This window comes from Propithecus coquereli, unplaced genomic scaffold (genome assembly GCF_000956105.1).
Source record: "Propithecus coquereli isolate 6110/MARCELLA unplaced genomic scaffold, Pcoq_1.0 Scaffold19, whole genome shotgun sequence".
NCBI classification, from domain to species: Eukaryota; Metazoa; Chordata; class Mammalia; order Primates; family Indriidae; genus Propithecus; species Propithecus coquereli.
Genome location: NW_012143856.1, coordinates 4,334,835 through 4,357,003, shown reverse-complemented (window position 1 = coordinate 4,357,003; position 22,169 = coordinate 4,334,835). Strand labels below are relative to the sequence as shown.

General features: G+C 40.7%; 1 protein-coding gene across 2 annotated transcripts in view; it reads right to left on the bottom strand.

Annotated features, from left to right (window-relative positions):
- PLCH1 (phospholipase C, eta 1) overlaps positions 1 to 22,169 on the bottom strand; it is a 97,092-nt gene that overhangs the window by 28,846 nt on the left and 46,077 nt on the right. For both annotated transcript variants that reach the window (XM_012642869.1, XM_012642870.1), the window contains exons 8-10: positions 20,755 to 20,926; positions 11,878 to 11,985; positions 1,870 to 2,031 (exon numbers count right to left, since the gene is read on the bottom strand). In XM_012642869.1, coding sequence (XP_012498323.1) covers positions 1,870 to 2,031; positions 11,878 to 11,985; positions 20,755 to 20,926 — 442 coding nt within the window. The remainder of the gene's footprint in view (positions 1 to 1,869; positions 2,032 to 11,877; positions 11,986 to 20,754; positions 20,927 to 22,169) is intronic.

Genomic DNA, 22,169 nt, shown 5'->3' with positions numbered 1-22,169 from the left:
GCTGTTATTGATCCTTTGGTTGTCTCCCCACAATCCATCCGCCCTTCTAACATGCAGTTTGAGAGACACTGACCTTGGCACCAGTTCAGGGTAAGTTCTCATTGGCATTAGCAAGCCAATTTATCCTGTGCCCTGGCCAAACTATTGTTTCAGGAAGGACGATTACTCAAGACCATAGTGATTAGCTTAGGGGCGGGCACATGAGCTAGGTTGCCCAATCAGAGCTAACCATGAGCTCTGGTTTGCTGGTTGGGGCAGATAGGCTTTCTCGCTCTCCCTGGATATGGACCAAGAAACATATCTCATGGGCCTATTGGCAGTCACCCTGCAACCACTGAGGAAAGGAGAACCAGACTTGGGGTGATACTAATGGCATGACAGAGCAAAAAGATAGGTCTCTGATGACACCATTAAGTCTCTGGATTAAGCGCACCCTGAAGGCCACTCTGTAAATGAACTTTCCACTTACCTAACTCGACATCTTTCTCCATCATTTAGGCTATTGTGAATTAGGTTTTCTATGTCTGGAAACAAAACAGACCTGAAAAGCAGCCTAGGATCTAGAGGGCAACCACCATTGCTGAGTGGTTACTTGGATCCAAGGGTGGTTACTCCCATATGTTCTTCCCTCTACCTGAGGATCCCTGAGCCCTGAAAGACATGTGGTGGTAGCAGGGAAGGCTGCATTAGCTTAGCCAACAACTACATGGATCTCCTCTGTGCCAGACTAAATGCCCTCATTGCCCGACAATGGGAACATCACTAAACCCACTATCCCACTTCCCTGCCCATTTATGATATTTTTATTAGGAAGCAGAGCTAAAAATCTCAGCCAGAGCCCAAACCATCCACTCATCCATTCAACCAACAACTATTTATGAAGGTCTTACTAAGCCCCAGTCACTATACAAACCAGAAAAACAATGGTTTTCAAGACATGGTTCCTGTCTTCATGGAATCCAGTCTAGTTGTAAGACAGACACTGAACAAATTGCAATGTATTTTTTTAAAAAACTTCAGAAAAGAGAAGATAAAGCAGCCTACCGTGGACAATATAAAGGGGATAGCTAACCTAATCCAGAGGTTAAGGCAGGACCCATTCAGGATACCCATGAAAGCTAGAATTTAAAAAACTAGGTAGGAGTTAGCTAGAAAGATGTCAGAATGGGGTGTTCCAGGCAGAGGAAATGGAATGTGAGGTAGACTGAAGCATATAAAGGCAATAGTGGCTGGCGTGACAATGTGGAAGATGGTGGGACAGGGAAACAAATACAGGCAGGGATGTAATGATGCAGGTCCTTGAAAGTTTGGTTAAAGAGTTTGCAATTCATCCCAAGCGTAATTGGAAGCCACTGAAGAATTTTAAGCAGTGGAGTAACATGATCAGATATGCATCTTTTAAAAATCGTACTGATTTCAGAGTGGAGAATAGATTGAAGCAGGCAAGAGAAGTCTAGGTGAGAGTTGAGTTTGGTCTAGATTAGGACACAGCCACAAAGAGAAGTGAACAGACTCAGGAGGTGCAAGCTCCAGAGTCTGACTGGACATGAGAGGTGGGAGGGTGAGCACATGGTGGGTTGAAACCTCTTTCCTCGACTGAGAGTGCATTGGGAAGATGAGTCCAGGGACACTGGGCCTTGTCCTCAGGGTCCCAGCAAAGCAATATTTGAGTCATTTCCACCCCCACCTACCCATCTACTTGTAACTATTTCTTATATCATTTTGCAATTGGAGATTTTCATTTCTCGAGCAATATGAGGATAGAAATGGAAGCTGAAGAAGCATTTCACAAATGACAAATGATTGGAAACAAAGTATGCAGTGCTTTCTTTTCCTGTCAAAAGACAAATAAAAGAGGGAACCATATACCTGCTTTAGGTGTGCATTTAAGCCTTCATGAGTTGCCTTCAGTAGTGCCCTCACTGTGAAACTATCAGGATCTTCTTTATCTCGAATTTGAGATTCTTTTAACAGTGACTCCAGTTTTTTCCTTATGAAAGATTCCACCTGATGCTCAGTGGTCCCATTATTCTGCAAAGAATTAAGTAATACAAATGATTTTTCTTAAGAAACACAGAATTAATTAGAATACACCCTTTGTTCAAGCCACGATTGCTTCCATAATTTCATTATTTTCTAATTACCTGTAAGAAATTAAGCTCATTCTACCATTTTGGTCCTCCTTTCTCCACAAATACTATAATAATGATTACTATTTATTAAGAACTCACTTTCTGCCAGCTACTCTTCCTGTGACTGCATTCAACTCTCAAGAACCTTATAAAGTCTTATTATCATTTCCACTTCAGTAATACAGAATCTGATGCATAGAGAAATTAAGTTAGTTGCTCAAGGTTACAGAGCTAGCAAGTAACTCAGGCAGGATCCAAATTCAGGACTCCAAAGCCCTTCCCTCTATGCTACTTCATGCTTTCAATAGGTGAAAGGCCAGGGAAAGTTTTTTGAGACTAAATTTTCTAAACCTACATTAGGTGAGTTTGAGCAAAAACGTGTAATTTAAAAAAATCACTTTCTTCACTGAGGAAAAAAGAATACTATGGAAATTTATAAAATTGAGGATTATTCTGAGATAAAATTTCTTTCTTATCTCTAACCCCACTATATAATTAGAGGGAATTCAATACTCACTTGTACCATGATTTGTCATTACAATTATTAATACTTTAAGATCACAACTAATTTCAAGGGTTTTGGATAATAGAGCTACACCCATATCCAGATGATGACTTATACAACTGTGAGGCGATCAAGGGATATAGATTTCTCTGAAGTCTTGTTTAGCACAGCTTTTTAGCCACCTCGCTCTGCCTGAAGCCAACAGGCCCAGCATCTATTCACTGTTCTTCGGCTCTTCAACTGTGCTCACTCCTCCCTCTGCCTCTGCCCAGTACCTCTCTGTAAATTCTTCAACCACTTGCCAAAGACCAATCCGTGCAAAGATAAGGAAAGGAATACTCCTCCCTATGAACAATTCCCACATTCTTCACCAAAAGCTTAAGACCATTTTTCCATTTGCAAATGTATTTCTAAGAGGTCATTATATTTGAACCCTACAAAATGAGTAGCTTTCCAATAATGAATTCATTTTCAAAAAATCCTACACAAAGCAATATGAATGCCCTAAGGCAAAATTTTTAAAAATCTACAACAGGATAGCTATTGAATTTCCCTATATCACTATTATACGCATTAATATCTTTAACATACCCAAGGAATGAGGCACTCCACTTCACTGGAGACCCTCAGGTCTAGAAGGAGGTGCACAGATAGAAAAGAGGTGGCCTTTGACATCAAAAGGGAAAACCCCATTATGCTAGCAAAAGCGTGTTCCCAAATATCTTACCTTGCTCTCCATAGATCCCTACAAAAGCACAGACACCCAGTACAACAGAGGTTCTGAGAAAAAAACATGGCATTCCTGCCTCAGTGACCAAGAAGGCCTCAACGAAGAGGTGGGAACTGACTGGGATTCTCGTGGTAATTATTTCAACAACGATGGAGAGAAGGGCTTTCCTCCCATCCATAGTTCTAACAAAGGATTTAGATGAGTGAAGCACGTTCTACAAACACAAGGAACACACGAATTTCCCTAGAGCAGCAGTGGAGGAGAGTAGTGGCAGATAAAGTACCTTAGGGAATGGAGGGACTTGAAAGCAAGAGTCTGAGAGTCTCTGGTGAGAGTGGACAAGTGCCCGAGGAGTACTCTAGAAATAATATCAATCTGGCAGCATGTGGTGAAAGAGGAAGGGTGTCTGCAGATGAAAACCAGGCATAGTAGCCCCAATGCAGGCACTAAGTGCCCAGGCTAGTGTGCCAGAGGATTTAATAAACATGAGCAAAAGTTTGAGAGCAAAACTCATTTTGCATGAAACAAACATGGAGCAAGCCGCTGCTCTGTGTTGCAGAGGAACACTGCCACGTCACAGAACCCTCAGCGTCACAGGGAAGGCTGACACCGCAATGGATAGTTACACACGCAAGAACAGGAAGAGTGGCAGAGCAGAGTGTGCGGGCTGTCATGTGCGCACAGAGGGGCACTCTGCCCAGTCTTGGGAATTCAGGAGACTTCCAGGAGCAGAGGACACCTGAGCCACGTCTTAAAAGATGAGCGTATGAGTTTCCCGTGAATGCTGTAACAGATGACCATAACCTTGGTAGCTTAAAACAACAGAAATTTATTTTCTCACAGATCTGGAGGCCAAAAGTACGCAATGAAGGTGTTGGCAGGGCCACACTCTTTCCGAAGGCTCTAGGGGAGGATCCCTTCTTGCCTCTTCCAGCTTTTGGGGGCTCCAGGTATCCTTGGCTTGTGGCAGCATCACTCCAATCTCTGCCTCTGCCTTCACATGGCCTTCTCCTATGTGTCCCCCCTTCGTCGGTATCATCTCTTCTTGTGAGCACACTTGTGATTGGATTTAGGCCTCACCTGGTTAGTCCAGAATTATATTATCTTGAGATCCCTATTATATCTGCAAAGCCCCTTTTCTAAATACTGTCGCATTTACACATATCAGGGGTTATGATTTACACCTGTCTTCTAGTGGCCAAGTCAACCCACTACAACGAATAAGAGCTGTTCATCTGGCAAAGGACAGAAGAACAGCATTTCGATGTGAACAAAAGCATGGAGAAAACAAACAGTATCAAAATAACTAGTAACCATAAGAACACGGAGAAAAGAGCCACAGTAGAACATAGAGAAAGCAACTAAGACTGTATATAGTAGTCCCCCTTATCTGTGGGAGATATATTCCAAAATCCCCTGTGGATGCCTGAAACCATGGATAGTACCAAACCCTATTCATACACTATTTTTTCTTCCTACATAGTAATGGATGGATACACTGGACAAAGGGATGATTCATGTTCCAGGTGAAATGGAACAGGATGGTGCAAGATTTCATCATGCCACTCAGAATGCTGCACAATTTAAAACTTATGAATTGTTTATTTCTGGAATTTTCTATTTAATATTTTTGGACCACAATTGATCATGAGTAACTAAACTGTGGAAAGCAAAACTGCAGATAAAGGGGGACTACTGTCTTGTGTCAAGGGTCCCGAAGCACTGTCACATAACAATACTTCATTTGAGCAACAAACACCTTTTAAAGTAAGCACTGGGGTTAGCCAATTCTTTCTCATAATGACACAGAGGCAGAAAGATTCAGCAACTCTAAACACACATGCCTATGAAAGGGCTGAACTGGAACTTGAACCCAAGACTTCTCATTCGAAATTGTGTCTCTTTTGCCACACGATGCTGCATCCATCCCTTTTATATTGTTACAGAAAAAGATAAATTCATGAGTCAAACTAATCATGAGCAGACCTGGGTGTGGTGATTTGTGCCTGTAATCCCAACTACTCGGGAAGCTGAGTAGTAAGGATCATTTGAGGCCAGGAGTTCAAGACCAGCCTGGACAATATACCAAGACCCCATCTCTAAAAAAATGTTTCTAAATTAGCCGTGGTGATCCTCATCTATAGCCCCCAGCTACTCAGGAGGCTGAGGCAGGAGAATCACTTGAGCCCAGGTTTCTGAGGCTGCAGTGAGCTATGATCACACCACGGTACTCCAGCCTGGGCAACAGAGTGAGACCCTGTCTTTAAAAAAAATAATAATAATCATGAGCAGGCTCATATTTTAAACAACGATTATTCCTATCCTGAAACCTGGGAAGTACATCACTGTAATCCCCCTGGGGAAAACAGTAGGTTTCACTTAAGGTCAGAAGCAGATCCAAGAAAAGAACTCCAGGTCTCTAACCTCTAGCGCATTTGATCAAGCGACCCAGAGCCTGGTGGAGAGCGTGTTTGTTGGGAGAACAGAGAGAAAGCAGGTAAGAGCACCTAGCGTGCCCAGTCTCATGCAGGAGGCTCCGAATGAGCATCCGTTTCCTTCTCTTGCCCAGGGGCTCACAAACAGTCCGAGACAGTAAGGAGATGAACCGCGGCCATTATGCCAAGTCGCTTTCACTGTCAGCAAAGCAAGTCTCAAAATACAAAGCCAGGGCCGAATGGCACTGGTGAAATAATGAATGCTTAACACAAAGGCTATAACTATTCACTTCACGTTCTCTAAACACTGGGAGCTGCTGAAGGAATGCTATCTCTGCCTGTTGATCATTTTATTCTCTGTGATTTACAGCACAAGAAAACTGGCAGCCACGAAGAACAAATAAATGTGTGGCTGAGGTTTCATTAATATATTATCATTTGGTCCTGGAACCCAGTGGCACTACTGAAAGGAAGCTGAGACAGACACTTGACCTAGAGACCCACCAGCCACTGTGCAGCTGTGGCAGAGACCACAGCTGAAAGCCACATGTATCTTGTTTTTTTGTTCTCTGGGCCAGGGGGAGAGGAAGACGGGGCAGCTGAGGGGAAAGGGAAGGCAGCCATCAATACGGTCAGAAGGAGTTTCCGTCAGAGTAGTAATCAGAGGTCCCAGTTCCCTTTTCTGAGAGGTAAATTGGATCCAGGAGTCTTTCTCTACCACAAATCAATCAATCAAACACACAAACACATTCTCATTTTGTCTCCAGCATGAAACTAAAGCATCGCTGAAAAAGCAGAGGGCTGCCCCAAACCACAACTGTCCTTCCCAGCTGGAAAGAAGCAGGAAAGGGGAGAGACGGGTTGGAGGGGCGCCGCTCCTTAAGAGGGACCCTTTCAAACAGTGGCGCTCTACCTCCACTATGCACCGGAATCACCAGGGACTGCTCAAAATTCTGAGGCCATATCCCAAACCAATACATCAGAATCTCTTAGCTGGAACCCAGACACTGGGATTTTTAAAATCTCCCCTGTCATTCCAATCTGCAGACAAAGTTGAGGATCTCTGCTTTAAAAAACAAACAAACAAAAACAAAAAAACTGGAGTATCTCAACATTCCCAAAAGTCTTTTCTTTTCCTTTTGGGCTAGAGTCTGGAGACAGGAAGAACAATATGGCTGCCCTTTGTGAGTGCCTTACAGCTGTCCCAGCCCTTACCCGAAGGTCTCGGGCTGCAGAGCAGCTGCTTCTCAGCCATTCGCATCTGTGCCTCTACTCCTGTCCTCTACTGTTGACTGCTTGCTCCTTTAGCTCCCTTAAAACATGTTCTTCTGCTTAAGGAGCAGTCGTATCACATACTAGAAACAAGTGCAGCCTTCCAGAGATCTTCCAAGTCACCTTCCTCATTCCCCTCCCCTTGTTGCCAGGGCTCCCCAGCACGTGAGCATTTCCACTCAGAGCGAACACTTTCAGTAGCAAGAACTCACACTCTCAAGAGGTAAAACCCATCCGCTCTGGGAGTGCTGATACATTTTAAACCACCAGGATTCCTACTCCTTAAAATGGCTCAAAACATAAAAGGAATACCTTAGGAAAGAAGATGAAACTGTAACTAAAGTAGTGAGAAAGGAGGAAAACGATTAAAATGTTCAGTGAGAAATAGATATACACAGACTAAATCTTTGCTTTACAGTATAAGACAAAAGTTGCTACATGTTCAGACCGGCATCATCATAACCCAAATGTCTAGAGAAATACCACTTTTCTGTGGAAATAAAATACTAAACCCTATACCAAACTATCGTGAGCGTGTGCTACTCTCAGGTTGTGTGGTTTGGGCACTCATACAAGTCATGGAAGGTGGGGGGTGGGGCTTCTCGTTAAACTTATATTTCTTTCAGGTTTGCATTTCCCTCACATCACCTGGCTAATTGGTGCTTTGCTGCAAAGGCAGCTCTTTCATCTAGAAAAGAGGTAAGGGTGTCAAGCACCAAGCAGGTAGCAAACGATTCTGTGCCACTTTATTCAAGATGTGGCAAGTTAAAGACTTAGCCAGGAGTCCCATATCTGGAAGGCCTTGGAAATCCTCCGGTCTGAGGTACATTTTCGTAGGGAGGGGATGGGCATCCTAAAGAAGCAGGCCCGCGTGCAGCTGGAGCTCTTCCAGCCACCCTTGACAGGTAGCACGGGGGGCTGGTAGCATGAGCCAGGGAAGGCAATGCTACAGCCAGATATTCTTCATCCAAGATAGTAACATTTCCAACTGCAATTTGATTTTTGGATTTGTAATAGGAGGAGATTTGTCCCTGGACAGGGGTTAAATGGATAAATCACTAACATTCCTTCCAACTCTAAGACACAAGAATCCTTGACTCATTCATTCAACAAACATTTGAGTGTCTGTGTATCAGCACACAAAGTAGTTTTCAATAAACATCCTTTCGACATATAGCCTCTATGTTTGTGAGGACTTCAGTACAGCAATAATTTGGGACCCCATTTAGAACATTTAGAACATGTTGGAAGGCTTGGTGTTTACCAGATGAGCTTCATGTAGGAGATAGAGAGCTGACGTTTATGCCTGAGAGGCTGGCTAAACACGGATTCGGAGAGCGCAAGAAAGAAGATGTTGAATAAATGAGCAGAAGAGGTAAAAAAATCAGTGAAGTTGAAATAAGGGTCTGAGAAGTCTGTAAGGCACATTGACATCAGAGGACCTCATAAAGATGAATCATGGTTAGCTGGTCTCAAGGAATCAAATCTGCTAGATTACCGTACTGTGGTTAAAAGGAAATTGTCCTGCGTCTTTGTGCAATATGATCGTGGGTGACTGAACACACTGGCTTTATTTTGTGGCTTATACATTATGAATCAGATTTTCTCTGACTGAAGCCACAAAATAATATGTGCCAAAAGCTTAAAGAATTCAATTAATTCAACAACAGAAAGCATTTATTACAGAAGCAAAAAGCCTTATGGCATGGTTTGAATAGCTTACTTAGAGGTAACAGGAGTCCTGTTCTCCTCATCTGCTTCTAACACCAGGGTAACTCTAGGAGTCCTGAGCCGCAAATCTACCTTCTGACCTTTGCTCTTGGGATTCCTTCTGCCTGCAACATTCTTCCCCAGGTATCAACTTGGCTACCTCTTCGCTTCTTTGCTTAAAAGCATCTTCCCTGTGAAGCCTTTCCTGGACATCTCATCTAAAACTTCACACACCCACCTTCACACACACACATGAATAAGCATGGGCATAGACATGCACACACGCACGTACACACACACACCCTTTTTTCTTTTAGCACTTATCACTGTCTATTACACTATACATGTACATTTTATTTATTTGTCTTGTTTCTTGTCTATTCTCCTCCTTTCTCATTCATGAGTAAACTCCACGTAGGTAAGGATTTTTGTCTGTTTGGTTACTGATAGATGCCCCAACACCTACAACAGTGATGGGCACATCTCCTACAGGAGATGTTCAATAAAAATGTGTTAAATGCACAAATGAATTTTATATAACTTCATGAGAGTTAGTGCTCCAGTGTCTATGAATGCTCAGTTAAAATTTTTATTTATTGCAATAATTCAGATATAAATCTAATCACATTCCATCAACTTAAAACTGATGGTAAGAGCTTCCTTTGAGGTAATTATTGGTTCACATAAGCAATACACAGTATTCCCTCTTTTGCAAAAATATGTCAGGTATTTGGCTAGATCAGGCAATTTAAATTCATCACTCAGATAAGGCATTTGAGCCCTCTGTCAACACTAGGACTATAAATTGACAGATTACAAGATAGCACTTTGGCTTTCTAAACACAGCATTGCCTTTTCTCAGAAGAGCTCAAAAGGAGCAAAAAGTGGTTTGGAAAAGATGAAGTATAAACTTTACATATTTCTATAATTTTGGTTTCTTTATGTATTTTCTCTCCCAAAATATAACAAAGAGACCCCTGTAAACCTTTACAATTAAGATGCTCTACTTTTAGTTTGGGCCAAATCAAAGAATCCAAATGAAAGATCATGTCTAATTTTATGGAATCATGTTCTAAACTATCTACTTACATGGGTTCCTAGAAATCAACTAAGAGACTTTGAAGATGAGAGGAATCCAGCTGGATACTTCACAGGTCAAATTGCTCATTTGTTCCCATAAGACTGTATTCCTAATGCTTCATTATGATTACATATATTTAACTTAGGAAGTTGGAAGGCTCACTGACATCGGAAGAAGAATGATACAGCTGGGTGGATGTAGAAACTAGAACAACCTGGGTTTTAGCAATAAATGACTACACTGTCATAGCAGTTAAATTTCTACCACTGATTTTCACTAAAAACAGCATTCCCTAAACACATAATTTGATCGAACCTGTTTTCTGCTTTCAAATGACAGACTGAGGCTGGCAACTGAGATCTGGGAAACAAAATGCAAAGTAATGAAAATCAGAGACAAAAATCTGATTTACAAAATAAAATTAAAAATAAAGCTAAATTATCCATAATCACAAATAATTAATGACAAAAATAACAAATATCTAGAAGAGAAAAAACAACTATTTAAAATGTTAACAGTATTTTCAGTCATGTAAATCTGTTTAGGTTCATTTTCTGTAATTATAGCCCTATTAATTAGTGGTATTTAATTGAGCTAACATAAACTATTAAAGAGCAAGAGATTAATACAGATGGTAATTGTGCCTTTTCACTTCAAGCTGTATCTTCTCCACTTCATCCCTCTAATGTGCATTAAAGCCAAGAAAGATGGGTCTACTGAGACTTCAGCTGTCATTAAGCACTTGTCCCCTTTGAAATAATGCCAGCCCCTTACACACCTACAGGCAAGGCATCACAGTGTTATCTAGAAGAGAGCAGACTGGGACTGGGACTCTTGTTAACAATGTAATTACTAAATTCAGGGCAATGGTGTAAATTAGAAGAATTTATGCAAAATTTCTGTTTTTTTTTTTTCAGACCGGCATCATCATAACCCAAATGTCTAGAGAAATACCACTTTTCTGTGGAAATAAAATACTAAACCCTATACCAAACTATCGTGAGCGTGTGCTACTCTCAGGTTGTGTGGTTTGGGCACTCATACAAGTCATGGAAGGTGGGGGGTGGGGCTTCTCGTTAAACTTATATTTCTTTCAGGTTTGCATTTCCCTCACATCACCTGGCTAATTGGTGCTTTGCTGCAAAGGCAGCTCTTTCATCTAGAAAAGAGGTAAGGGTGTCAAGCACCAAGCAGGTAGCAAACGATTCTGTGCCACTTTATTCAAGATGTGGCAAGTTAAAGACTTAGCCAGGAGTCCCATATCTGGAAAGCCTTGGAAATCCTCCGGTCTGAGGTACATTTTCATAGGGAGGGGATGGGCATCCTAAAGAAGCAGGCCCGCGTGCAGCTGGAGCTCTTCCAGCCACCCTTGACAGGTAGCACGGGGGGCTGGTAGCATGAGCCAGGGAAGGCAATGCTACAGCCAGATATTCTTCATCCAAGATAGTAACATTTCCAACTGCAATTTGATTTTTGGATTTGTAATAGGAGGAGATTTGTCCCTGGACAGGGGTTAAATGGATAAATCACTAACATTCCTTCCAACTCTAAGACACAAGAATCCTTGACTCATTCACTCAACAAACATTTGAGTATCTGTGTATCAGCACACAAAGTAGTTTTCAATAAACATCCTTTCGACATATAGCCTCTATGTTTGTGAGGACTTCAGTACAGCAATAATTTGGGACCCCATTTTTACTGTAGCACATCGAGGATAAAAAGTATGTAAGCACCACATGTACTCATCAGCAAATTGGTTTCACCGGTCAACACCTAAGTGCACATATAAGAATAACATTTATTGGGTGTCGGGCAGGTGGGAGCAGGGAGGAGGAGACGGGTATATACATACATAACAAGTGCGATGCGCACCATCTGGGGGATGGACACGCTTGAAGCTCTGACTTGGGGGGTGGGTAAGGGCAACATACGTAACCTAAACATCTATACCCCCATAGTATGGTGAAATAAAAAAAATTTTAAAAAGTATGGCCATGCCTATAACTTACATAATGGAGCTTGAACTTGCACTCCTCTTCAATTTCATCTGCACTGTCTTCATCAGAAACTTCCCCTTCCTCTGCATCATCCCCAAGGTGATAAGGCAACTTCTTGCCCTGAAATGGAAAAAAACACTCCATTTAAAAATGGAAATAAATTTATAATAGTCAAAGGATGGAAGTAACCCAAGTATCCATTGATGGATGAATGGATAAACAAAATTGGAACATATATATTAAATACAATGGAATATTATTTAGCCTTTAAAAAGAATGAAATTCTGATACATGTTACAACATGGATGAACCTTGAAGGTATTAGGCTTGGTGAAATAAGCTAGACACAAAAGGACAAATATTGTATGATTCCACTTACATGAGATACCTAGCGCAGTCAAATTCATAGAGACAGAAAGTAGAATGGTGGTGGCCAGGGGCTGGGGGAGGGGGGAATTGGGATTTCTTGCTGAATGGGTATAGAGTTTCAGTTTTGCAAAATGAAGAGTTCTGGAGATTGGCTGCACAACAATGTGAATGTATTTAGTACCACTGAACTATGCACCTGAAAATGGTTAAGATGGTAAGTAGGTAGATTTTATGTCATATGTACTTTACCATAATTAAAAATCATTTTTAAAAAGTAAAAATGAAAATAAAGTGTGCTATCCCTTGGCTAATCATTACTGACTAGAAAGTAAGAGAGTTTGATTTAGGAGCAGAATAAGGGAGGAAGAGAATTTTTTAAAAAGGAAGTCATTACTTTCAATTAAATATAATTAATTAGGGATACTATATTTAAATAAAAAGCAGACCAGACTTCTTTTCAGGAATATATGACTCATCACAACAAGTATCACCTCATCTCATTATGTACAACTGCTATGGTCTGAATGTTGGTGTCCCTCAAAATCCATATATTGGAACCTAATACCTAATACCCAATGTTAAGAGGTGGGGCCTTTGGGAAGTGATTAACCATGAGGGCTCCACCAAGCTCCCTTGCCCCTTACATCATGGGAGGACACATTTATGAGGATGGGCTCTCACCAGACACCAAATATGCCAGCACCTTGATCTTGGACTTCCCAGCCTCTAGAACTGCGAGCAATAAATTTCGGTTGTTATAAGTTACCCAGTCTAAGGTATTTTGTCGTGGCAGTCCAAAGGGACTAAGACAACAACCAACATGCTAAGGCTCCTAAAATAGCCTGTTATCCCAAACAGGCAAACATGTCCTTAACACTTACTTGCTGTGCCCCTTGGCATTTAGCAAGCCCCTCTTTCACAGACAGTGCAGCGGGACTCCTCCCCAGCTTGAACACTTTCCCCAGGACCAGACCACTCTTGACGCACTTACAAACACACTGCAGAAATCAGGGGCTTTTTGACAAGGGAAAATTCTCGTAATAAGATGGCAAGACATACAGTTAAAGAACTACGTACATGATCCCCTGTATAAAAACACAGGGGGGAAAAGTCTGGAAAGAAATAGGGTCAATTGTTAGGGGTAATTATCTATGAGTAACAGTATTATGATGATATTAATAGTTATTTTCTCCTTTTCGGCATTTCCCAATTTATATTCAGAAAAAGTAAGTGTAAATAATAAAGAGCAGTAGAGGGCAAGGCCTAGGAGCCTGATAAGGGTTTCTAGGGAGCTAGCTCTCTCTATCAGTAAGATACAGTAAGCCTTCTTACCGCAAAAGGAAATTTTAATAGGGTATTGAGTACTGAATTGATTAGAAGGTTGGAGGTAGGATACAACCAGGCTCCGAGGCTAAGTGGCCAAGGCCACTGTGGCAGGCAGCCTCTAAAATAGCACCCAATGTCCCTTGCCTCTTGGTACCCATGCCCTTCTGTAATCCCCTCTCCTTGAATGTGGGCTGGACCTAGTGCCTCACTTCTACAAATAAGATACAGCAAAACTGATGGGATGTCACTGCTGAGATTAGGTTACAGGAAAACTATGCCTTCCTCTTTGCTTGCCACCCCCCCTTCTCAGACATATGTTTCTCTCTCGCTGGTATTGTGAGTTGTGAAATGGTCAGATCCACATGGCAAGGATGTGAGACAGGCCAACAGCCTTCAAGGAATTGAAACGGGCCAACAACAATCCCTTGAGTGAGGAAGAGCTGCCCCCAGTCGAGCCTACAGTCCCGGCTAACACCTTAATTACAGCCTCATGAGACACCTTGAGCAGAGGACAAAGCTAAACCACACCCAGGTTCCTGATCTACCGAGACTGTGGGATAATCAATGTTTGTTATTTCAAGCTGCTAAATTTGGGGGTAATTTGCTATGTAGCAATAGATACCTAACACAATACACAACTAAGACTATTAACTATATGATACAAGACACAATACACAATTAAAACCAGAGTTTATGGCTTTCAACTCCATCATCCACACAACGGACATCAGGAACTCCTGCCAGAAATGCTGCCTTTGGGCCCTATATGTAGCTGCAACCACTTCTACCAGCCCTCATTAGGATGGGTTCAGCACGGTCCCACTTCACTACTGTAGTTTCTACATCAATGTCTGGGGCAGGGTCCCTTGACTGGTGGCATCTAGATGGAGTTCTCATGCTCTAGCTCTATGAAAGGCTGCAAAGGCAAATGTCTAGCATACTGAGCTTCTATAAGGGGATTCCTTAAAACATAGGAATGAGGAATTCCTTAAACATGCAAGGATGTTCACATGCTTGGCAGCCAGAAATACTGATAAATTTCTAAATATCATCCCAGACTACCATCCGGGCTGGTCTCTAAACCCGAGCTCTGGTGACTTTAGTACTCCTGCTCTCCATCCCATTTTCACCCCGTTCAGCATTCTGGATCTCCTCTTGCCCACGTCCTCCCTCCACAGGACCACAGCTTAGTCAGGTTTTGAGAGAAATCTCTCTCCCAGTTTTCCTGCACCTTGCTCAATACCCAGAGCTCTTGACCTTGGGTCCTTAGCACTATTGATAATTACAAAGCTGATCAGATACGTTATGTAATGAAAACAAAATCTATATTAAGAATCCAAACTACTGGGGTTTGGGTGAATATTTTCTTCAACATACAAAGGGGCATTTGTAAGATTAAAATGTGGGATCTAATTTGTGTACCATTAATACTAAGGCAACTTGGAATTAAGGCATTTATTTCTATATATTATTTTAGGTCTTATTAATACAGAAGGCTCCTACAAAATGAGTTTATTTTTCTTTATTTTGGGGGGTATTAGCAGAGTAGTTATGATAATATGGCAGCATTGGAAATAAGGTACTCAATTAAGTGGTGGCCAGACATACTTAGGAAAGTATAAGCATCAAAATCTCAAACTCCTTTGTTTATTTACCACCACCTACTTGCTCAGTATCAGCTCTGTCTGGGGCATAATGACAGACACCAGGATAAAGGTGTACACAAGACATTTCAGATATAATGACAGCAATCCCCTCTTTTGAAATAGCATCAAAGCTAATATACTATTTAAATGTTCAGCAGATCAGAGCAAACAAACATAAGAAATAACATCATCCTATAAAGAATAATAATCCTCAAATAATGCAAATGATCGTGAAGGCACCAGACGGAAAGGGAAACATCAGTCTGCTGTGCAGGTGAGGAGCAGAGGGGGCTGCAGCACTAAGCTGTCGCTCCCTGCACTGAAGGGAGGCAAAGGGTTGAGGGAACAAAAAGAAAAAGCCACCCTCCTGGGCTATTCACAAGACATCCTCATTTTAAAGGCCCTGTATCATGAGGGCCATATTTTTGGCCAGCTTTTTCCACATTCCTGGTTCTCAAAAGATACTTTATCCAGGCAGAAAAGCAACACAACAGACCATTGTTTTTCAATATCTCTTATCAACGGTGTTACTACTAAGGAAAATTAAAGAATAAACTTAGGCAGAATCTTATGTGGATTAACAAACTTAACTGTGGTCTGGTATAGATGTAAATGAAAAATGACCTAGGTTTCTTCTGGGGGTCATTTTCTAATCTACATACTATTTCATGCAGAGTTATACCCTAAGTCCGGGGAGGTGACACGTGCCTGTAGACCCAGCTACCCGGGAGGCTGAGAGGCAAGAGCATTACTTGAAGCCAGGAGTTTGAGGTTGCAGTACACTATGATTGTGCCTATGAATAGCCACTGCACTCTAGCCTGGGCAAAATAGTGAGACCCCACCGCAAAAAAACCAAACCAAAACAAAACAAAAAACGAGTTACGTTCTAAAATTAAATTAATTCATTCATAGTATATGGAAATATCGCTAGATACTGAGACCATGGCCACCTCTCAGCTTCCAGCTACCTGACTGCATGGCCCCAGGAGAGTGGTAACAACTCTGTGATTCACATCTGTAAAAACAGGAACTTTGGACCACATGCCTAAGGTTACTTTCAGGAATAAGAGGCTATGGAAAATCACTAAGTTTGTTATTATTTTTGTTCAAAAGCAACTTTTTGTTTACAGGTATACCTCAGAGATATTGTGAGTGCAGTTCCAAACCACCGTAATAAAGCAAGTCACAAAGATTATTTGGTTTCCCAATGCACATAAAAGTTACGTTTACACTATACTATAGCATATTAAGTGTGCAAGAGCATTATGTCTAAAAAAATGTACATACCGTAATTTAGAAATATTTTATTGCTAAAAAATGGTAACAATCATCAGAGCCTTCGGTGAGTCTTAATCTTTTTGCTGAAAAGGGGCCTTGCCTTGATGCCTGCTCTCTGATCAGGGTGATGGTTGCTGAAGGCTGGGGTGGCTGTGGCAATTTCTTAAAATAAGACAACAATGAACTTTGCTGCATCAATTGCCTCTTCCTCTCACAAAAGATTTCTCTGTGGTACATGATGCTATTTGACAGCATTTTACACATATTAGAACTTCTCACAAAAATGGTGTCAATACTCTCACACCTGCTGCTGTTTTATCAATTAAGTTGATGTAATATTCTAAATCCTTTGCTGTCATTTCGACAATGTTTACAGCATCTTCACCAGAAGTAGATTCCACCACAAGAAACTACCTTCTTTGCTCATCCATAAGAAGCAACTCCTCATCTTTTAAAGTTTTATCATGAAATTATAGCAATTAAGTCACATCTTCAGACTCCACTTCTAACTCTAGTTCTCTTGCTATTTCTATCGCATCTGCAGTTACTTCCTCCACTCACGTCTTAAACCCCTCAAAATCATCCATGAGGTTTGGAATCAATTTCTTCCAAACTTGTGTTAATGTTGTTATGTTGACCTCCTACCATGAATCATGAATGCTCTTAATGGCATCTAGAAAGATGAATCCTTTCCAAAAGGTTTTCAACTTACTTTGCCCAGATCCATCAGAGGAATCACTACCTATGGAAGCCATGGCCTTGACAAAATGTATTTCTTAAATAATAAGACTTGAAAGTTGAAATTACTCCTTGATCCATGGGCTGCAGAATGAATATTTTGTAGCAGGCATGAAAACAACATTAATCTCCTTGCATATCTCCATTGGAGCTCTTGGGTGACTAGGTACACTGTCAATGAGCAGTAATCTTTTTTTTTTTTTTTTTTTTTTGGACAGAGTCTCGCTTGCTCTGTTGGCCGGGCTAGAGTGCTGTGACATCAGCCTACCTCACAGCAACCTCAAACTCCTGGGCTCAAGCAATCCTTCTGCCTCAGCCTCCCGAGTAGCTGGGACTACAGACAGGCATGTGCCACCATGCCCGGCTAATTTTATATATACCTATATATATTTTTAGTTGTCCAGATCATTTCTTTCTATTTTTTAGTAGAGACGGGGTCTTGCTCTTGCTCAGGCTGGTCTCGAACTCCTGACCTTGAGCAATCCGCCAGCCTCGGCCTCCCAGAGTGCTAGGATTATAGGCTTGAGCCACCGCGCCTGGCCAGCAGTAATCTTTTGAAAGGAATCTTTTTCTGAGCTGTAAGTCTCAATAGTGGGCTTAAAATATCCAGTAAATCATGCTATTAAAAAATATGCTGTCATCCAGGCTTTGTTGTTCCATTTATAGAGCCCAGGAGAGTAGAATCAGTATAATTCTTAAGGGCCCTGTGGTTTTATGGGTAGTAAATGAGCACTGGCTTCAACTTAAAGCCACTCAGCTCCATTAGCCCCTAACAAGAGAGTCAGCCTGCCCTTTGAAGCTTTGATGCCAAGCATTGACTTCTCCTCTCCAGCTACGAAAGTCCTAGATGGTATCTTCTTCCAAGATAAGACTGTTTTGTCTACACTAAAATCTATTGTTTATTGTAGCCACCTTCATCAACTGTCTTAGCTAGATCTTTTGGATAACTTGCTGCAGATTCTCCATCAGCACTTGCTGCTTCACCTTGCACTTTTGTTATGGAGATGGCTTCTTTCCTTAAATCTCTGCTAGCTTCAAACTTTTCTTCTGCAGCTTCCTTACCTCTCTCAGCCTTCATAGCATAGAAAAGTGTTAGGACTTTGCTCTGGATTAGACCTTGGCTTAAGGGAATTTTGTGGCTGGTTTGATCTTCTATCCAGACCCCTCAAACTTTCTCCATATCAGCAATAAGGCTATTTTGCTTTCTTATCATTCATGTGTTCGTTGGAGTAGCATTTCTAATCTCCTTCAACAACTCTGCCTTTGCAGTCACAACTTAGCTAACCATCTTGTACAAGAGGCCTAGTTTTCGGCCTATTTTGGCTTTTGATGTGCCTTCCTCACTAAGCTTAATTGTTTCCAGTTTTTGATTGAAAGTGAGAGATATGTGATTCTTCCTTTCACTTGAACGCTTAGAGGCCACTGTAGGGTTATTAATTGGCCTAATTTCAGTACTGTTGATCCCAGGCAACAGGGAGGCCCAAGCAGAGGGAGAGAGATGGGAAAACAGTACGCTGGCAGAGCAGTCAGAACACACACACACTTTATCAATGAAGTTTGCCATCTTATATTGATGTGTATCATGGCACCACGAAACAGTTACAACAGTAACATCCAAGACCACTGATCACAGACCACCATAGCAGATATAATAATAATGAAAAAGTTTGAACTATTATGAGAACTGCCAAAATGTAACTTAGAGACATAAAACGAGCATGTGCAATGGTGCCGGATACACTTGCTGGACACAGGGTTGCGTTGCCGCAAACCTTCAATGTGAAAGAAAACACAGTATCTGTGAAGCACAATAAAGTGCAATAAAATGAGGTGTGCTTGCATTATTCAGGATATTTACATATATGTAAATGTGTGTGTGTGCATGGATGGAAATATGTGATAATAGCTATAATAATAAATAATTTGTCGATCTCCAAAGTGGTAAGTAGCCATTCAAACACTGCTTTTTGGGTCAGAGATCACTCTGTGCTGAAGAAACACAGGAAAATCAGTTTCCTTGCTTTTCTTTAAATGGAGGTTGGCTGCTCTATAGATCCAGGCACTCTCCCTGAAGTCTGAAGAACATTACTACTAGAGAATGGATCTCAGACGCCCTTGACATACTTGCAGCTCACACTGCTGCCACCCCTTCCACTGAGTGCCTCAGAGCTTCTGCCTGTAATTCACCCTGACACTCACGAGCCGTGGGACATTCTGTGCCAAAGGACCCAAGTGTAGATATGCAGAAAGGACTCAATTACTTCACATCAAACATCCACCTTAAGTTCCACTGTCCAAAGGGAAAGATTTCCATCAAATGGACTTAATCTGCATTTACCTTCTGACTGCTTATTAAGGAATATTTAGGAAACACGGAAACATTTATAAGGCTATATATATGACATTTCACTTTCGAACCCAGAAATCAGTTTTCATCACAGGAGTTTGCTTTAGCAAGACTTAGGCAAATTGGCCTTAATGTTACCTGTTGCATTATTTGGAGCTTTTATTCAAAATGCTTTTATGCATACAAATGCCTGGCAACACCTCCTTGATAGATTCAGAATCTATAATTTTTACTTAATTGACAGAATAACAGGTTTTGACCAATTCTAAAGATAAATACTTTACACCTTTCCTATGTGTGGCCCTCCCTTAAAGCCTCAATTAAAGTCTTGCCATGAAATTACATTGTTTCCTTGATTTTCCTACTCTTCCTATATGATATTTGCTTTTTTGTACACATTCCTTTTAAGTAAAATGTAACATAGTTTGAATATTATTACTCTACTGCTTTTCTTTAGGTTTTTAATCTCAAAACAGTGTAACTGTCTGAGGTGGTTTTAATCCAAACACACAAAATTTACTGAAAATAAGTAAAACCACAAAGTCAGTGGTCTGAAAACTCAAGGAATTGCCTTTCTGGCTATTCTTTGCATTAATAATATTTATGGTAGTAAGTTTCCTCCCTCAGAAAATCAGTTTATGAAATGTCATTCTATTCACCTACTGCTCCTTCATATATACACGAGTCCTGTGGGGCGTAACGTCTGTGCCTATGTTCCTCTTTGAAGTGAGCTCTTCTCACTTGCATAACCAAGACTGATCAACCATGAAGACTTTTTTTTTTTTTTTTTGACAGTTATTGGAGCTTGAAATAGAAAAACATCTGAAAGAAATGCTTTCAGAAATGGATACAAGGAGCCTTCTCCTTTCCTGAATCTCACACTCCTATACATACATTTCTCTCCAGTGTGAACTATTACAGAGTAAAATGTTAAACATTTGGCTTACAGTATTGGTGTTCCCACTTCATAAAATCAAATCCCAGAATTTGTGCTTAGTCAACAATAAGCTTGTTCTGAAGATATGACTATAAATAAATTGGATTAAGAAGCATACATAGATCTAGACAATCCTTCATTTATTGATTCTTATTATTATCATTCCTCCTTTTAAGCCAGTTTTTAAAAGGGAGGGCAGGCTTACTTGGTAATTACTGCCTCCTATTGCATTACTTGAAGTAATTACCTTCACCAGGATTTTGCCTTTCAAACTTTGAGGGCTTGGAAGCTGCTTACACTCCCCTGTGTCTATAGATGACAGGTCCAGTTTGTCTCGGAATATTCCTTTCAGGTACTGAGCAATCTTCCTTTGCTGCTGGATACTGCAGTGATTCTCAATAGACAATATAACCGGAAACCTGAGAAAATAACAACACATTCAGAGGCGTCAGGTACAGGCAACTCACAGGGATTTTTAAAAAATGATTCTATATTCATTGTGTTCTTACAATCCTAGTGACAGTATTTGCAAGAGTAGTGATGATTAAAATGCTTTTAAAATGAGAAAGATTATAGATGCATTAAAAAAAATTCTTCTGGGCAAATATACTTTGCTAGGCATAATGGCTGAAGAAAATACCAACCCATGTGGGATGATTTAGTCTAACATTAGGTGTCAGTAAAAAAAGGAGTAGGTACATATCTTTGAAAAGAAAAAAAAAGAAAAAATTTTAAAAGAGAAGTCTAAAGAAAGCAAACTCATATAATGTAATTTCGTCTTATTTATTGATAACTCTAGAAACATTTAAGAGACCACTTAATATTATTAAATGCAGTTATTTACACTAAAAAATATAATCAGCTCTCAGCTTGAAAATTATTATTGAAGATAAAAATAAAATAACATAATGGAATTCTGTGTTTTATAGCATCCTATGTCAGGCATTTCAAAATCACTTTTACAGAATTACATACTAGTCTTTGTCCAAAAAAACAGTCAAGCATTCATTCCTCTACACCAGCACTCGGGTTTCAGCACAGAGTATGTGAGACCCACGTAAAGTAATTACCCAAAGACAGCCTGAGGAGTTGGTGGCCAAGGCAGAAAGGGACAGAGCTGACTACATGATTTTACTACTCTGTTGACTGTTTATTCCTCAGACCGAATTCAGGTTTAGTGATTTTTTTTCTAGTTTTCCATCACATATCTTCAGAAATAATAAGCAGTATAGTTTTTCCAGAGTATGTAAACCAATATTTAAATAAATCATCTGGAGAAAAATTCTCTTTCCAGGATTACCAGACAAGCACAAGCTGCCTATGACCTCCTGAAATTACATTCTCTCCTCATTAGTAAAACCCGATGCTGCAGGTCATGTGTAAGATGAACCTTCGTGACTGAGGTTAGCTTGGTTACCTGACTACAATCTGTTAGCTATTTGTTTCTTCACACAGGTTTTACCCTAGAGTGTTAGGAGAGAGAAAAACAACAGTAACAACAAACTAGCAATGCTGAGTTGCCTTGCAGCCACATCGGGGAGTTTTAACAATGAATTTTCAAATTATCAAGTCATTTATAAAAAGCTTCTTGGTGTCTAGACAGGAACACTCTTACACTGCTGGTGGGACTGCAAATTAGTGCAATCTCTGTGGAAAAGAATT